A 16,304-nucleotide genomic window follows, 5' to 3' on the forward strand; every position below is an offset into this window, starting at 1 on the left:
CTCTACTACACGTCTCTTCTTTTCATCCTCAAACACTTATAGACAATTAACCAGTTTCTATAGTTACATAAGATCTGTTCTTGGCAGTTCATTAGTTCTGCAAAGGATATAAAAGACAAGAGTCTAACACAGAGGATATTCTAAAAGAGCTGTTCATCCAGCTTATAAACATGCTCGTAATATTGACAGGGATTTCTTTCTAACGCCATTGAATACTAATAATAATTTTAACCAGTTAGTATTTTCTTTAATCTATTTGAAATTTGCTAATGCCATTCGTAAATCTGTGCTATGACACTGGCATATTTTGCATTTAGTCCAAATTATCAGTCAACCGTCTTTGTTTTCTTTTGCACATAATAAAAAACTTTGTAATGTTGCTGTCAATTCCATCCATACCACTTTGCCTGGGACACACAGAATTGCACTAACACACGTTGGAAATTTCCTTGTTTAAAGTGTAACTGTTGTAATTATTTTCATAAATGAAACACCTTTAATAGAAAGTAGCCCTGTGATTGGCACAGGTATAGCTTAACTGTTTGGTCTGTTTGTGCAGAGCTAGTAAGCCTCTTTATTTAAGAGAAATACTCCATCCAAAAGCAATATTTTTTTAATATGTTACTTATCGCATGTACTTTGTAGTGAAAGCTAAAAAATGTATCTCATATTTTCATGCAGAATGGAGAGAAAGAAGTCTGACATAACAGAACTCAATGATGGTCAGTGTTGTACAACAGCAAACATTGTAAAAACATCCATGGAAAAGAAAAAAAAAATTCAATAACTCGTGTCGCATAATCTACATATCTATTTTTCAGTCGCTTGCTCAAAATGTGCAAAACAATGCTTCCTTAAATTATTTCTTTTCAGTCATAAGGACACACTACACTGCAACTAGAACGATGCAGCACTAAACTACGGTTGGTACAGTTTTGGGACCAGTTCAGGAGATGTACTCCGCTGAATGCATGAGGAAGAATAACGAGACTTACATCATTACATTTTTATTATAAATTACCTAAGCACACTCAAAAACTGTTTTACCACACTAATTCCACAAACAACAAACTTGTAGAGGATAAGTTTCTTTCTTTAATTAAAGATGTTGATTTCTACCACAACGCCTTAAAGTCAAACATATAAAATATGTTGCTTGCATAAATATTTACACTTCTGTATTCTCATAACTTTTATTTTTCACATGCAAAAGAAACTGGCCTAAAATGGATACCATTTATCTGAGCATGTCCTGTGTCAGTTTCACATTTCCTGAATAAAACCCATAATCTATATATATAATTCACTAAGGCAAGACAACCATGGAAAGCACGCCGGAAGGGGCGTGGATTCACTAAGCCCGACAAGTGAGACACCTATGGGGCACACAGCTCCAACTCCAAGACCATTGGATACGACGACAACTCACAGAGCCACGGCCACCAACTCGGACGCAACGACACAGAAAAACCGGCGTCATTTATATTCGTCTGTCATAGAGGTCACATGCAGCTCCGACCCACGCTGACTGTTAATAGAGGCATGTTTCTCGCGGAGGTGAATCGCCATATGCGGCGTGTAAAACTGTTTGCGAGGGGTATCCCATGGGATCCTTAAAACGTTCCTTTACAACTGAGGTTAAAACACAATGAAGTGAACAGTCTTTAAAAACCGAGTTTTCGGTTACGACGCACGACCGCGTGCACTATAGCAAACTGTTTTACACGCTACATACAGCAATTCGCATCCGCAACAAACATGCGTCTTCTTAGATACTCCTGCACTTTGTACACACCCCCCTCCCACCGTGGTCGGGTGTCTTGGTGGATTATATATAGAAAGGCAGCCAAAACCGCACAGAGCAATGAAAAGTCTACGTGAGTCACAGGTGCATCTGGACTGTACAAAGACTCGAGTGATGAGTTGGAGGTGGGCACATGAGCAGGAAGTGTATACTGAACGAGAAACCAGCAGACTAGCATGACGGAGGGAGCGTAGTGGATGTCCTTCTCCTCTCCTCCCGTTCCACCCTGAGCGCCGCACGGACGATTGTGTGTTGGTTCGTTCTGTGCATTGTTTGAAGGAAGGAAGCAGTCTTTAAAAACCAATAAGCCCTGTGCCTCTGTTTCATTACCGTCTCACCTGCTTCACCAATGCAGGCCCCGCAACAGGGAAGCCAACCGGGTAACTAAAGTCTTTGGGTTCAGGGGGGAGTATGGTTACAAAGCTGAAACTTAAAGGAATTGACGGAAGGGCACCACCAGGTGTGGAGCCTTTCGCTTCATTTGACTCAACACAGGAAACCTCAGCCGGCCCGGACACGGACAGGATTGACAGATTGATAGCTCTTTCTCGATTCTGTGGGTGGTGGTGCATGGCAGTTCTTAATTGGTGGAGCGATTTGGCTGGTTATTTCTGAAAACGAACGAGACTCCCGCCTGCTAAAAAGTTACACGACCCAACAGCGGTCGGCGTCCAAATTCTTAGAGGGACAAGTGGCTTTCTGCCACGTGAGATTGAGCATTAACAGGTCTGTGATGCACTTGTATGTCCGGTACTGCACGGCGCTACACTGAATGGATCAACGTGTGTCTACCCGGCGTGAGTCTGCCCTTGGGGAGGCATGGGTAAGCCGTTGAACCCCGTTCATGATGGAGACCGTGGCTTCCAATTGTTCCCCACGAACGAGAAATTCCCAGTACGTGCGGGTCATACACTCGCACTGATTACGTCCCTGCCCTTTGTAAAGCCCCCCATGGTCGGGTGACTTGGTGGATTATATATAAAAAAAAAAGCAGCCGGAACCGCAAAGAACAATGAAAAATCAACGTGGAAACCAACTGAGGCGGTGTTTGGAAAATTAACAGTCAACGTGACTCACAGGTGCGTGTGGACTGTACACAGACAAAGCGCTCAGGTAGGGAGTTGGGGCGGGCACATAAGCGGGCAGTGCGTACTGAACGAGCGCCATTCAACCCGTCCTTCGCTTTGGAAGGAGAAAGCGCGGCGCTCCTCCGGTTTTCAGTCACGGACAATTGTATGTTGGTTCGTAGCGTGCATTGTTGCAATGTTACTTTTCTTGGTGGTTTATTAAATTACGGATTTTTCAAATGTTTATTTTTTCCTCTGTGCTTAAAAATCATTTAAAAAGCGGCCTGATTAAACAGTGTATGCTACACCGCGGGTTGGCTAGTTTGTTTATAATTCTTTAGTCACAAAGCTAATGTTTAGTAATTGTATGAAAAAGAATAAATGAAAACATTCCAATAAAGGCAGCAATAAGGACATACAAATAAACAAAACAGGCAAAGGAGACAAAATTACAGTACATTAGTGTCTGGCCTATCCCCTGAGTACTGTTGGTTCAATGAGCAACAGTTTTTGTGGATGTGGCTATGAACATGAAGCACATAAAGTATTAAATCTTTTCTCATGAACAATTACTCTTGCTTTCCTTTTCCTCACCTTGTTTCCTCCACTAATTTTGTGCAATTCCCTCTCACACAATTAATTGACTTTAATATCAAATCTTTTGTGCAGCTATCAAGGTATAGTATTAGAGATTCTTTGGATGTCATCTAGAAGATATACAGTCTTTCCTGTTTAGTAGATTTACTGGTTACATTTGGACACATTAGAAATCAAGATATTGCAGATAAGTTTGTCTCAATTTTTTTTTTATCTCTGTCAGCAATTGTGGTCTTTTGATCTTGAACTAATCAGTTTATACTTTACTTTAACAGAAACATATACAGTAAACATGGACAGAAATTTTTTTTTTTTACTGCTGGCACTATATTTAAAAGCAAGGTTCAAATCACCTCTTCTATAGAATGTTCAGATGTGTTGCAATGAACTTGATATAAATTTGAACTTTTTCTAAAAATAAACTTTTAGTCACAGATATTTCAAACACAACACAGCAATTATGGAACTCCTCTTTATATTCTGATGTGTAATTCTCCGATTTTGTCTACATATTTTTTTTATTTTTTCTATTCTCAGTGTATAAACCACATTATAAACTTAGAATGCCTGGTCAGTTTATAAATCAAAGGCCTAGTGGGTTGAATCTATCCCTAGTGAAACAGGATATAGTACAGACAAAAACTTGTTACAGGATTTTGACAGAAGGTTTCTTTGGAGAAACTACTGAGCAAAATAGGGAGTAATCAGTAAACGGCATCAACCTCCAGTGTCTAGAGGATATCTGGCTGGACTGCCCAAACCAAAGCTAGAGGAGTGATATGCTGTGTATGCATGGATCTTTCTATATGAATGCGAGTGTGTGTGTGTATGTATGTTAAGCTTAGGGTGAATAAGAATAGGCTAACCCATAACAAATCTAGTAAGCTCCACTCACTCCACATGCACTGCTATCAGTTTCATAATGGAAGTTAAAAAGCTGTGTTGACATTATCAAAAATGTTCATTATGTAGTCTAACTGAAATAAAAAAGCACTGATAAAATAGAGTCATATGAATATTATAAAGATGTTAAATTACATGTGACAAATTAATATGTGTATTTTATGTGTGTTTAATTACAGTATTCCTTTTATTATTATTTTTCATGTTGTTATTTCATTTTTATTGGTTTCACAAACAATTATGCATTAGTGTATTTTCTCTTTGACTGAGAGTATTGCGCCAGCTCTTTAAAGGCTGTGGAGACAGGCAGTTCAATACAAATCATACTGGTCATTGGGGAGACAGACATCACTGTGGAGTTGTGTTATGGTCCATGGTTGGATTTTCTAGATTTTTGATTATTTTACTCTGTCTTAGGATTCTAATTACCGCACTGTGTTGTTTTGGGACTTATTTGCTGTGGATTGCCTTTAAGCAACTCATTTAATGCTTCAGTTTGTTCTGTGGAGTTTTGTTACAATTTTTGATGTTTTTAAAATATGTTTTTTTTTTTTGTCCATCTTTGCACAAGCTAAGTTTTTCAGTCATCCCACTCTTGTGGGGCTTTTGATATATTTTCAGGACATTTTAAGTATATTTTTGAGGATTAAATCCCTTTTGGGTCTGCAAGGCCTGAGACCAGCCAGACAAGCATAGGAGACTTGGCTTTTTCAGTGAAGCCTTTCAGGGTCCTCATTCTTGTTATGATTCTAACTCCAATTAATGACGCTCTTCACTTTTGATTATCAATATTATAACCTTGTCCTTTAACGCTGGTTTCTAAACAGTCCCCTAGACTGACGTTTGCCTGATTATATTGAACTCTTTTGTAAGTAGCTTTGTATAAAAGCATCTGCTAAGCAAGCAAATGTAAAAAAACAAAGACATACAGAAAATTGGAGATATTTGAATTCAGAGGGCATGTCATTATAAATGTAAATTATCTATACCATAACTATGTTCCAGGTGACAAGAAATTTAGTAGCTTGGGCTGGCACATCTGTTCATTAACTCAAAAATAAAATACATAACAAAAACACCTGAAAAAAAGTGTGAAAACATAATCAAAATAATAATGACCTGGGAACAAAAATAAAGATGTAGCCAAAATGATCACTGGCTATTACAGCTGGCAAAGGTAGTTCAACAAAGTAATGACCTGGGAAATTAATACTTCAAGTTTAATTTTCATTATTTTATTGCTTAATGTTTTCATTGTTTGGGGAGAATCTATGGGAAGGAAAAATGTGACTTTCAAATTAATCTTATGTATCAAAATTCAACACTCTTAAAATGTGACAGAGAGGTGAAGGATGAATACTCTTCTATGGTATTTAAAAGGATGCAATGGTCAGCTTCTGGACAGGTTACCTTTCTTGTTTTTGCTATTCATTCATTCTCCCCAGACTCTAGTCAGGACTTTGTTTAGTGAGTCACTCTCACTCCTCCCAGCTGATACCTTCCCCTAGACAGTATGAATAGGAAGCAAAAAGTGGTTGCTGGAATTACAAACAGCAATTGTACTGCTCAATTGAATCAAAATCTCTATTTAGTTGTGCAGAAGTACTTAGTTCATGGTAGAACTTGCTGCTTGTAATTTCAGGGTTGCTGCTGAGAGGACAACAGATAGGAGGGGGAGAAACAACCTAAATAAATTCTTCAGCAGGCTGTGGTGGCAATTCTGAGTAGAAAAAGGTGAGGGCTAGCAGAGAGGCAAATCAGCTGACATTAAAAGGAAATGCACTGCTTACTTTGTTCAGATAATAGCTAATTAATGGAGCTCTCCATTTAGCTCATATTGCATGTTTGAGATTCGCCATCAGCAGTGCAAATCTTCAAAGTGTGATGCTTCCTGGTATGAGTCCTGAGCAATTGAACCCCAAGCCTTCTCAAAGGATACAGAACTATACAGATAAACAAATATGTATAAATTTTCTAAAAATGGGCCACACTGCAATAAGACTAAGCCATATACTGATCAAGTAAGTGGAACTGTGGAAGACAGAATGGCTCCAGGCAAAGCATATGCAGCTGAACCTAAACTTTACTTCTTTTGACAACTGTGGCTTGGACACAACTAGATAGTTTGGGAAGAAAAATCGCTCTATGCTTACCCTCATAATGTAAAAGTTTGTTATGAGCGTTTTGCTTGTATTTACTTAGAAGGTGTAAAACTGCATAAAGAACAACTTAATTCACAAAAAAAATCAAAACAGTATGTACTATTAACCGTCATAAAATAATAAAAACACGATGCTCACCCATATTTCTTGTGGACTAGAAGCATTCCCATCTATAAACAAAAGATGAGTTGCAGTAAGATACAATGTTCCCAAAGTTGACTTGTTGTTGAACCTGTCTAGTAACTTCACCTGTTCAACCTATAATAAGATTAAAGAATGGTTATTATAAACTGAATAAATGGCTACGTGCAGTGATTTACACAGTATTAAGAAATGGAACAAAGTTCAGTTTAAGAAATTACTCTTGCTTAGGAGAGGCTGAGCATCAAAAATGAGACTGTACTTTATACAGTTTATTAATTTCAAAACCATACTGAGATTTTTGAATATATAAAACATATCTACTAACTTGAAAAGAAAGAACTTATTTTTTAAGAAGTTTACTTTCTTGATGCCGTTAATCTTGTAGTTGAGACAGCATTTCTCTTAATGACAATAGTTGTAGGAATCAATGATTTCATTTGTTTGTTACACATATGCAGGTACTCCACGAAATCAGACTTAACAAACACCAATAAAAAGTCAGCAGCAAAGTTTTTCTGCAGTGAGTTTAAAGTCAGCAATGAATTTCACTGACATGCAAGATGTGTGACAGCTTTATAGGAGTACTATAAAATGTAACAGTTTTTGGTATTTGGTACACTTAAATAATCCCCATGGGGAAATTGTCTTTTTGCATAACCTTTGGAAGTTTGTTGATTTATATACTGATGCTCTGTGTAAGAATGGTCAGAGCCGACTATACTTCCTTAGAAGGTTGGCGTCCTTCAACATCTGCAATAAGATGCTGCAAATGTTCTACCAGACGGTTGTGGTGAGTGCCCTCTTCTACGTGATGGTGTGCTGGGGAGGCAGCATAAAGAAGAAGGACGTCTCACGCCTGAACAAACTGGTGAGGAAGACAGGCTCTATTGTAGGCACGGAGCAGGACAGGTTGACATCCGTGGCAGAGCGACGGGATGCTGAGCAGGCTCCTGTCAATCATGGAGAATCCACTGCATCCACTGGACAGTGTCATCTCAGGCAGAGGAGCTCCACTGACAGAGGAGATCGCTCCTCCCCCACACTATGCGACTCCACCCGGGGGGTAAATGTTAACATTATTCAAAGTTATTGTCTGTTTTTACCCGCATTTTAATTTTTAATTTAATATTGTTTTTTGTATCAGTATGCTGCTGCTGGACTATGTGAATTTCCCCTTGGGATTAATAAAGTATCTATCTATTTACTTTAACATGTCCCTTAATTTAACGACTTTACCAGTAACTAAACCTCCCTGCTTTTTTTTTTTTACTGTTACAGTTAAAAAAAATATTTTTATCAGGGAAAAAAATAAAAATTTTCTGCTTTTAACCAAATGCTTATACTCTTTAAGCTACTTTTGCAATTTTTGTACAATATACATTTATTATTTATTGATTGATATATTGTATTATTTGCCCTCTGAGCTTGCATCTTTGATTATGTTTGTTTTTTGTATGCATCTACATTTCCCCTTAGGATTAATAAAGTTTATTGAATCTAATATTTGAGCAATGCCTCGCAGTAAGGAGATCCAGGTTCGCTTCCCGGGTCCTCCCTGCGTGGAGTTTTGATGTTCTCCCCGTGTCTGCGTGGGTTTCCTCTGGGTACTCCGGTTTCAACCCACAGTCCAAAGACATGCAGGTTAGGTGCATTGGCGATTCTAAATTGTCCCTAGTGTGTGCTTGGTGTGTGTGTCTGCACCCTGTGGTGGGCTGGCGCCCTGCCCAGGGTTTGTTTCCTGCCTTGCACCCTGTGTTGGCTGGGATTGACTCCAGCAGACCCCCCGTGACCCTGTAGTTAGGCTATAGTGGGTTGGATAATGGGGGGATGGATGGATGTTTGAGCAATCACAAGCTATTTTGTTTGGGTTTCTAATTTGCATCACAGGTAGAAAGTGCAAAGTGTGCCCTATTCTGTTTGATTTACATCACTATATGCACACAGAGAATCACAAATTATATCAAGGAACTGTCTTTTTAAATGTCACCTACACCTTTTACCTAATGGAAAATAAGTCATTAGCACTTTATGCACTATGCAAACCCAGCCACAGGGGATGCACAAACCAGTGTGTTTCTTCGTGCCGGTCCCAAGCCCGGACAAATGGGGAGGGTTACGTCAGGAAGGGCATCCGGTGTAAAATTTTGCCAAATCAACAGGGCGCTGGTGGAAATTGGGCTACTGTTGGCCAAAGAAATGAAGAAGAGGGGGAAGATGTGTCCAGAGGCAGGAGGAGAGGAGGAAAGTATAGAGACTGGAACTGAGCGTAGGAACTTTAAATGTTGGCAGTATGACTGGTAAGGGGAGAGAGTTAGTAGATATGATGGAGAGAAGGAAGGTTGATATATTGTGCGTGCAAGAGACTAAATGGAAGGGAAGTAAGGCCAGGTGGATTGGAGGTGGATTCAAATTGTTCTATCATGGTGTGGATGGGAGGAGAAATGGGGTAGGAGTTATTCAGAAGGAACATTATGTAAAAAGTGTTTTGGAGGTGAAAAGAGTGTCAGGCAGAGTAATGATTATGAAGCTGGAAATTGGAGGTGTGATGATGAATGTTGTTAGTGCATATGCACCGCAAGTTGGGTGTGCAATGGGTGAGAAAGAAGATTTTTGGAGTGAGTTGGATGAAGTGATGAACAGTATACCCAAGGGACAGAAAGTGGTGATTGGAGCGGATTTCAATGGGCATGTTGGTGAAGGGAACAGTGGAGACGAGGAGGTGATGGGTAGGTATGGTGTCAAGGGAAGGAATGAAGAAGGTCAGAGGATAGTGGATTTTGCCAAAAGGGTGGATATGGCTGTGGTGAAAACGTATTTTAAGAAGAGGGAGGAACATAGGGTTACGTACAAGAGTGGAGGAAGATGCATACAGGTAGATTACATCCTATGCAGAAGAGTTGATCTGAAGGAGATTGAAGACTGCAAAGTGGTGGCAGGGGAAAGTGTAGTTAAGCAGCATAGGATGGTGGTCTGTAGGATGACGTTGGAGATCAAGAAGAGGAAGAGAGTGAAGGCAGAGCCAAGGATCAAATGGTGGAAGTTGAAAAGGAAGACTGCAAGGTTGAGTTTAGGGAGGAGGTGAGACAGGCACTGGGTGGCAGTGAAGAGTTACCAGACAGCTGGGAAACTACAGCAGATGTAGTAAGGGTGACAGCAAGAAGGGTGCTTGGTGTGACATCTGGAAGGAGGAAGGAGGAAAAGGAAAGCTGGTGGTGGAATGAGGAAATACAGGAGAGTATACAGAGAAAGAGGATGGCAAAGAAGAAGTGGGATAGTCAGAGAGATGCAGAAAGTAGACAAGAGTACAAGGAGATAAGGCAAGGAGAGAGAGAGGTGGTGAAGGCTAAAGAAAAGGCGTATGATGAGTTGTATGAGAGGTTGGACACTAAGGAGGGAGAAAAGGACCTGTACCGATTGGCTAGACAGAGGGACCAAGCTGGGAAAAATGTGCAGCAGGTTAGGGTGATAAAGGATAAAGATGGAAACATACTCACAAGCGAGGAGAGTGTGTTGAGCAGATGGAAAGAGTACTTTGAGAGGCTGATGAATGAAGAGAACGAGAGAGAGAGAGGTTGGATGATGTGGAGATAGTGAATCAGGAAGTGCAACAGATTAGCAAGGAGGAAGTAAGGGCAGCTATGAAAAGGAGGAAAATGGAAAGGCCGTTGGTCCAGATGACATACCTGTGGAAGCATGGAGGTGTTTAGGAGAGATGGCAGTGGAGTTTTTAACCAGATTGTTTAATGGAATCTTGGAAAGTGAGAGGATGCCTGAGGAGTGGAGAAGAAGTGTACTGGTGCCGATATTTAAGAATAAGGGGATGTGCATGACTGTAGTAACTACAGGGGAATAAAATTGATGAGCCACAGCATAAAGTTATGGGAAAGAGTAGAGGAAGCTATGTTAAGAAGTGAAGTGATGATTAGTGAGCAGCAGTATGGTTTCATGCCAAGAAAGAGCACCACAGATGCAATGTTTGCTCTGAGGATGTTGATGGAGAAGTTTAGAGAAGGCCAGAAGGAGTTGCATTGCGTCTTTGTGGACCTGAAGAAAGCATATGACAGGGTGCCTCGAGAGGAGCTGTGGTATTGTATGAGGAAGTCGGGAGTGGCAGAGAAGTACGTAAGAGTTGTACAGGATATATACGAGGGAAGTGTGATACTAGTGAGGTCTGCGGTAGGAATGATGGATGCATTCAAGGTGGAGGTGGGATTACATCAGGGATTGGCTCTGAGCCTTTTCTTATTTGCAATGGTGACGGATAGGTTGACAGACGAGATTAGACAGGAGTCCCCGCGGACTATGATGTTTGCTAATGACATTGTGATCAGTAGCGATAATAGGGAGCAGGTTGAGGAGACCCTGGAGAGGTGGAGATATGCTCTAGAGAGGAGAGGAATGAAGGTCAGTAGGAACAAGACAGAATACATGTGTGTAAATGAGAGGGAGGTCAGTGAAATGGTGAGGATGCAGGGAGTAGAGTATGAGATTAAATACTTGGGATCAACAGTACAGAGTAATGGGGATTGTGGAAGAGAGGTGAAAAAGAGAGTGTAGACAGGGTGGAATGGGTGGAGAAGAGTGTCAGAAGTAATTTGTGACAGACGGCTATCAGCAAGAGTGAAAGGGAAGGTCTACAGGATGGTAGAGACCAGCTATGATATATGGGTTGGAGACGGTGGCACTGACCAGAAAGCAGGAGACAGAGCTGGAGGTGGCAGAGTTAAAGATGCTAAGATTTGCATTGGGTGTGATGAGGATGGATAGGATTAGAAATGAGTACATTAGAGGGTCAGCTCAAGTTGGACGGTTGGGAGACAAAGTCAGAGAGGCAAGATTGTGTTAGTTTGGACATGTGCAAAAGAGATATGCTGGGTATATTGGGAGAAGGATGCTAAGGATAGAGCTGCCAGGGAAGAGGAAAAGAGGAATGCCTAAGCGAAGGTTAATGGATGTGGTGAGAGAGGACATGCAGATGATGGGTGTAACAGAACAAGATGCAGAGGACAGAAAGATATGGAAGAAGATGATCCGCTGTGGTAACCCATAACAGGAGCAGCCGAAAGAAGAAGACGACTTTATGCACTATGCGGGAGCCACAAGCAAAAAAAGTATATAAAACAATTACAATAATGAAAAAAAAAAAATCAGTACTTACCATTCAAGTGCACACTTAGCATTCAGAATTTAAACCCACAGTACAGAGTTACACAACCGTTAAGAGTAAAATATAGCTTGAAAAGTATAACTCTTTTTGTTACGTTTAATTTTGGGCTCGACTTCTGTGTTTTAGTTTAACTTGAGATATCACTATTATTCACTTGATTATTTTCATCCCATTAAGTTATCCCACCACCCCCCACCCCCAAACAATGAGAAGTCATAGCCCAGGGAAACTTGATTGGGTTAATGCGGCCCTGCTTGTGCAAAGATTTGTTTAAAGAATGTTGCACACATAAAAGATGGTTTTGTAATCTGGTTACACCAAGGGTGCAATTTTTTGTTTGAGTTCAAAAAAATATGTATGTTATATGCTATAAACAAACAATGAATGCTAAAACTGTTGCTGTAATGCATGCAAATGCCAGAATTACCTTTGGGGGATGGACTACACCCTTATGGGGCAGGATGAAATGTGAATACTGTATTTAAAAGAAGTTTCAGGTAGAATTAGATCATTCCAATCTACCTAGTAGAGTGATAGTTTAGAACAGTCAATGTTTTTCACTGTTTTGTTCAAAGATTTTGATACCTCATATTCACCTGCTTCAGCAGTTTTCAAAAACCCAAGGCTGCATCATAGTTTTGTTAAACAATCTTTGTGTTATACCTTTTTTTTGATGGCTCCAACACATTCTGTTGTTTATCTTCTTGCTGCACATGATTGATCTATACTTTAATTTTAACTAATACAGAATGTATCAAAAACAGCCCAATTCTTTATTTGGAAGCATTCAGATTAATTCAACTAATATTTATTAGAAGAGGGTGCTGTCAAGCTAACTTGTTACCTGTTTTGCTGACATAACTCTTAACATTTCACTAATCCTGTTTGACTTTCAATGAAAATTTATTCACCTAAATATTTTTTAATTTACAGTATTATTACTACTGCACACTTCATATGTTGAACCTATGGATATTTTTATACTGAACGGAATGTGTCATTTCAGTCAAAGAAACTTCCACTGTAATGTATTGTAGATAATACTTTTTGGCATTGGAAGATATTAAATGGTCAGGACTCATTTATACTTCCTTAAAACCTGCCCTAGCATTGCAAGCATTGATGCCAGTTTTCATGTTAACTAAAAGTTAGCTATGGCTGGAGAAAATATTTTCTGATGTGTGTTCGGTATGGCCAAATAACTAAATCTTCTTAAGCTTTGCAATTGCTCTTTCATCACATTAAAAGCCAACAGACACACTTAAAAACAATAAAGGATTATTGTTTCTTGGGTATGAGAAATGTGTTTGCACAGGCCTTCTTGTTTCCTTGTGCTGCTATCAAAATCAATCCAATACTTCTCAAGAAAAATGATCTATTGCGCTAAGAAGCAAACAGCAGTTTGTCTGAGGTTTAGACCATCTGATATCTGCTTACCAAAGTGAGGCTGTTTGCAAAAGATGCCCAGTCACGTCACTCTTTATCTTCCTTAGACTAGAAGCCACATTCGCATTAGCTGGTGAAAAGGTTGGACAGGCAGTGTCTTCTTTATTTATTTATTTTTTAGTTGCTTTACATGTATACATTTTTCTAATCTTTTTTTAAGTGCAATGCTGCTCCAATTTATTTCATACTTTTTAAGTACTGTAGTAAGTAATAAAGTCCAGTTCATTTTAATGGATTTAACATTAACTGAAAAAGCGCTGTTTATGTTTGTAGAAATTTGTTAATATATGAATTTTTCTCGCACTAAAAAATCCAAGGTTTTGTAAGAGTAATGTTTCTTTAATTACTGCTTAAAGTTCTAAATCAGCTACTACATTTAGCCAAAACCCATGTGATCAAAGCCAATAAAATACCATTTACTCACTAAAAGAATATATGATTTGCAGCACATAAACAAATGAAAACGGAAATACACGACCGAAAAAAAAAATCAATGGATGCATGGCAACAAATGAAAAACGGAAAGTGCCACTAACAATGCAAGGGTTGTCTGTTGTATGTATGATGAAAAGGTAAATGTTTTCAAACTCTAATAGCCACTACATGCAAAAATTGACAAGTGATGAAGCGTTATTTAAATTATTTATATCCTTACCTTTGGCGTTCTGATATGTTCCATTTTAAACAGATAACAAGACTAAATTTCAAATTACCGCAAGACGTGAAAGGGTCTCGATCGTTCATTAGGGGCCACAAAATCGAAATCTATATACATGAGTCTGACTGTAAGAGTTCATTTAAACATCTTCAGCGGCTTCAAACACCACTGCAGCTCCTTCTTCGAAGACCTGCTGTTTTTTTCCCCTCGATTTCCTGTTTCTGTAGGTTTGTATCACTGTTACTGGTCTTGGATGGTCACGTGACATTTCAGGCGCTACTGGGAAATGAAGTCTTTGATGTAAATCCACATTTGAGGCAAGGTTTTAGACGTTCTGACACGCTTCTTTGTGTCAAAAAAGATCTAAAAGGAGTTCGTTAAGAAAACAGTTGATATCTAAACTTGATTCTGAAGCTCTCACAGCAATAAAAAACTGACTAGTCTCTTAGTTTTAGTCTTAGTCTTCTATGATGGTCTCCTTCTTCACCAACTCTGGCCTTTGATCCTTCCCATCTTTTCAGTTTTTATTTTTTCCTAGCCTCCTTTTCCTTGTCTCTCTTAATCATATATCGTGTCTCCATTTTCCATATCAGAATTTGATAGTGGTTCAACTTCTCAATGTCTGTTTATATTTTTAGCTTGGAATTATCGTTTATTCATCATGTTTTCCTATTTGTTTTACTGTATATACTGTTACATTTACACTATACTCTGCAAAAGTCTTAGGCCACCTAAGAAACTTCATTTTAAAGCTAGTTACCTAGCCAGTAACTGTGTATTTGCTTGCAGCAGCACTATATAATATTACAATATATGCAAATACACATTGATAGAATAAAAAGAAGCAAGAATGTCTAGTGACTTTAAACAAATCAGCACTTTACATGGCTACCAGTACAATGAAAAACTCAAGCAGTCTACTTTGGTCCACTGTAGCATTATTTTTTTTCAAGTAGTTCAGTATTAAATTCTTCCAAGTCTCTTGCATTTTTGGTACAACTCCTCTTTTGACTTTGACTGCATTTGTTCTTTTATCTCTACAACTGGTTATACACAGCTTCAGTTTTACTGAGATTACAGCTCTGGGCTAATTAGGCTAGCATTATTAATGTTCCATCTGCAGACCTTACTTCTTGCCAACTCATCTTCTGACATACAGGAACCTTTATGAACCAAAAATATCAGATTTGAACTCATTGCTTCATAATCTGGCATTTTTAGTTACTCCATATTTTCTATATAGTTTTTCATCTACAGCAATCACTTTTGCTTTTTTCCTTTCTGCAAAAATGGTTTCTTAACTGTGACAAGACATACAAGACCAATTATTTTCAGAATTGTTCACACAATCAAAATGTGTACTTTAACACCAGGTGCCAAGAATACAATATATTTTCTTCCAGTCCTTAAGGAAGTGACCTTTTTTTGGGACTTCCACTATTATTTTAGTTGGTATTAGATGACTTTGTCAAAACAGTTGACTCAGCTAATTATATTAGTATAAATAATGTGTTATCTGTTCATTAAGGGGCCTTCATCTAAAATTATGTTTTGTCTGAAGTGTCAACAGGAAGGTAGAAAACTGTTTTCTTGGCATTGTATAAACAGACATAGTGTTATAGTATTTGTAAACCCAAGAGAAAAAATACTTGTTATTGTTTCCTCTCTTTACTCACACAAATATGCTGCACATTTGTGTGAATAAAAATAAATATAAATAAATAAGTATTTAAATACATAATTGTGCATATCACTGTCAGGAATCAAAGTGCCTGCTGGTTTAACAAACAGTGCATATCCTAAGTTTAAAAAATTATAAAATCATGACATGGTGACTCTAAGGCTAAGAATCTTAGCTGGTATCTGGAAGGTTGCCAGTTTAAGTCCTTTTACTGCCAAGAAAGATAATTCTCTGTTGGGCCCTTGAGCAAGGTCCTTAACCTGAAGATTGCTCCAGGGTGCTGTACAATGACTGAGCCTGTGCTCTGATCCCCAAAGGTCATGCAAAAAGACAATTTCCCCTTAAAGATTAAAATAATATATCAAATCAAAGTATAATGAATCATGGTGCCATTTCATTTATAATAATAATTTATTAATTTTACTTAAATACTAGCTTTGAACACTAAAATAATTGTAGTAACTACTAAACACTAACCATTGGTACTGTCATGTTTGGATGCTCCAGAAAGCATGTAAGTGAAATATAATGGGTGAGCAATAAACAGAAATAGATGAAGGATCATGGACCCACATCCATTAAATTGTTGCTCTATGATTTTATAATTTTTTTGTCTTTAACCCCCTTTTATTAATACAATATTTTAATGCATTCATTTTTCTAACTCATTTATCC

General features: G+C 38.6%; 1 protein-coding gene across 1 annotated transcript in view; it reads right to left on the reverse strand.

The window, feature by feature from the left end:
* Nucleotides 1–14,158, reverse strand: part of mtmr6 (myotubularin related protein 6) — a 59,137-nt gene extending 44,979 nt beyond the window's left edge. The window contains exons 1-2 of the mRNA XM_039745472.1: nucleotides 13,946–14,158; nucleotides 6,672–6,791 (exon numbers count right to left, since the gene is read on the reverse strand). Coding sequence (XP_039601406.1) covers nucleotides 6,672–6,791; nucleotides 13,946–13,969 — 144 coding nt within the window. The 5' untranslated portion in view covers nucleotides 13,970–14,158. The remainder of the gene's footprint in view (nucleotides 1–6,671; nucleotides 6,792–13,945) is intronic.
* Nucleotides 14,159–16,304: the final 2,146 nt, after the last annotated feature.

The sequence above is a fragment of the Polypterus senegalus genome, chromosome 2 (assembly GCF_016835505.1).
Source record: "Polypterus senegalus isolate Bchr_013 chromosome 2, ASM1683550v1, whole genome shotgun sequence".
In the NCBI taxonomy this organism is placed as follows: Eukaryota; Metazoa; Chordata; class Cladistia; order Polypteriformes; family Polypteridae; genus Polypterus; species Polypterus senegalus.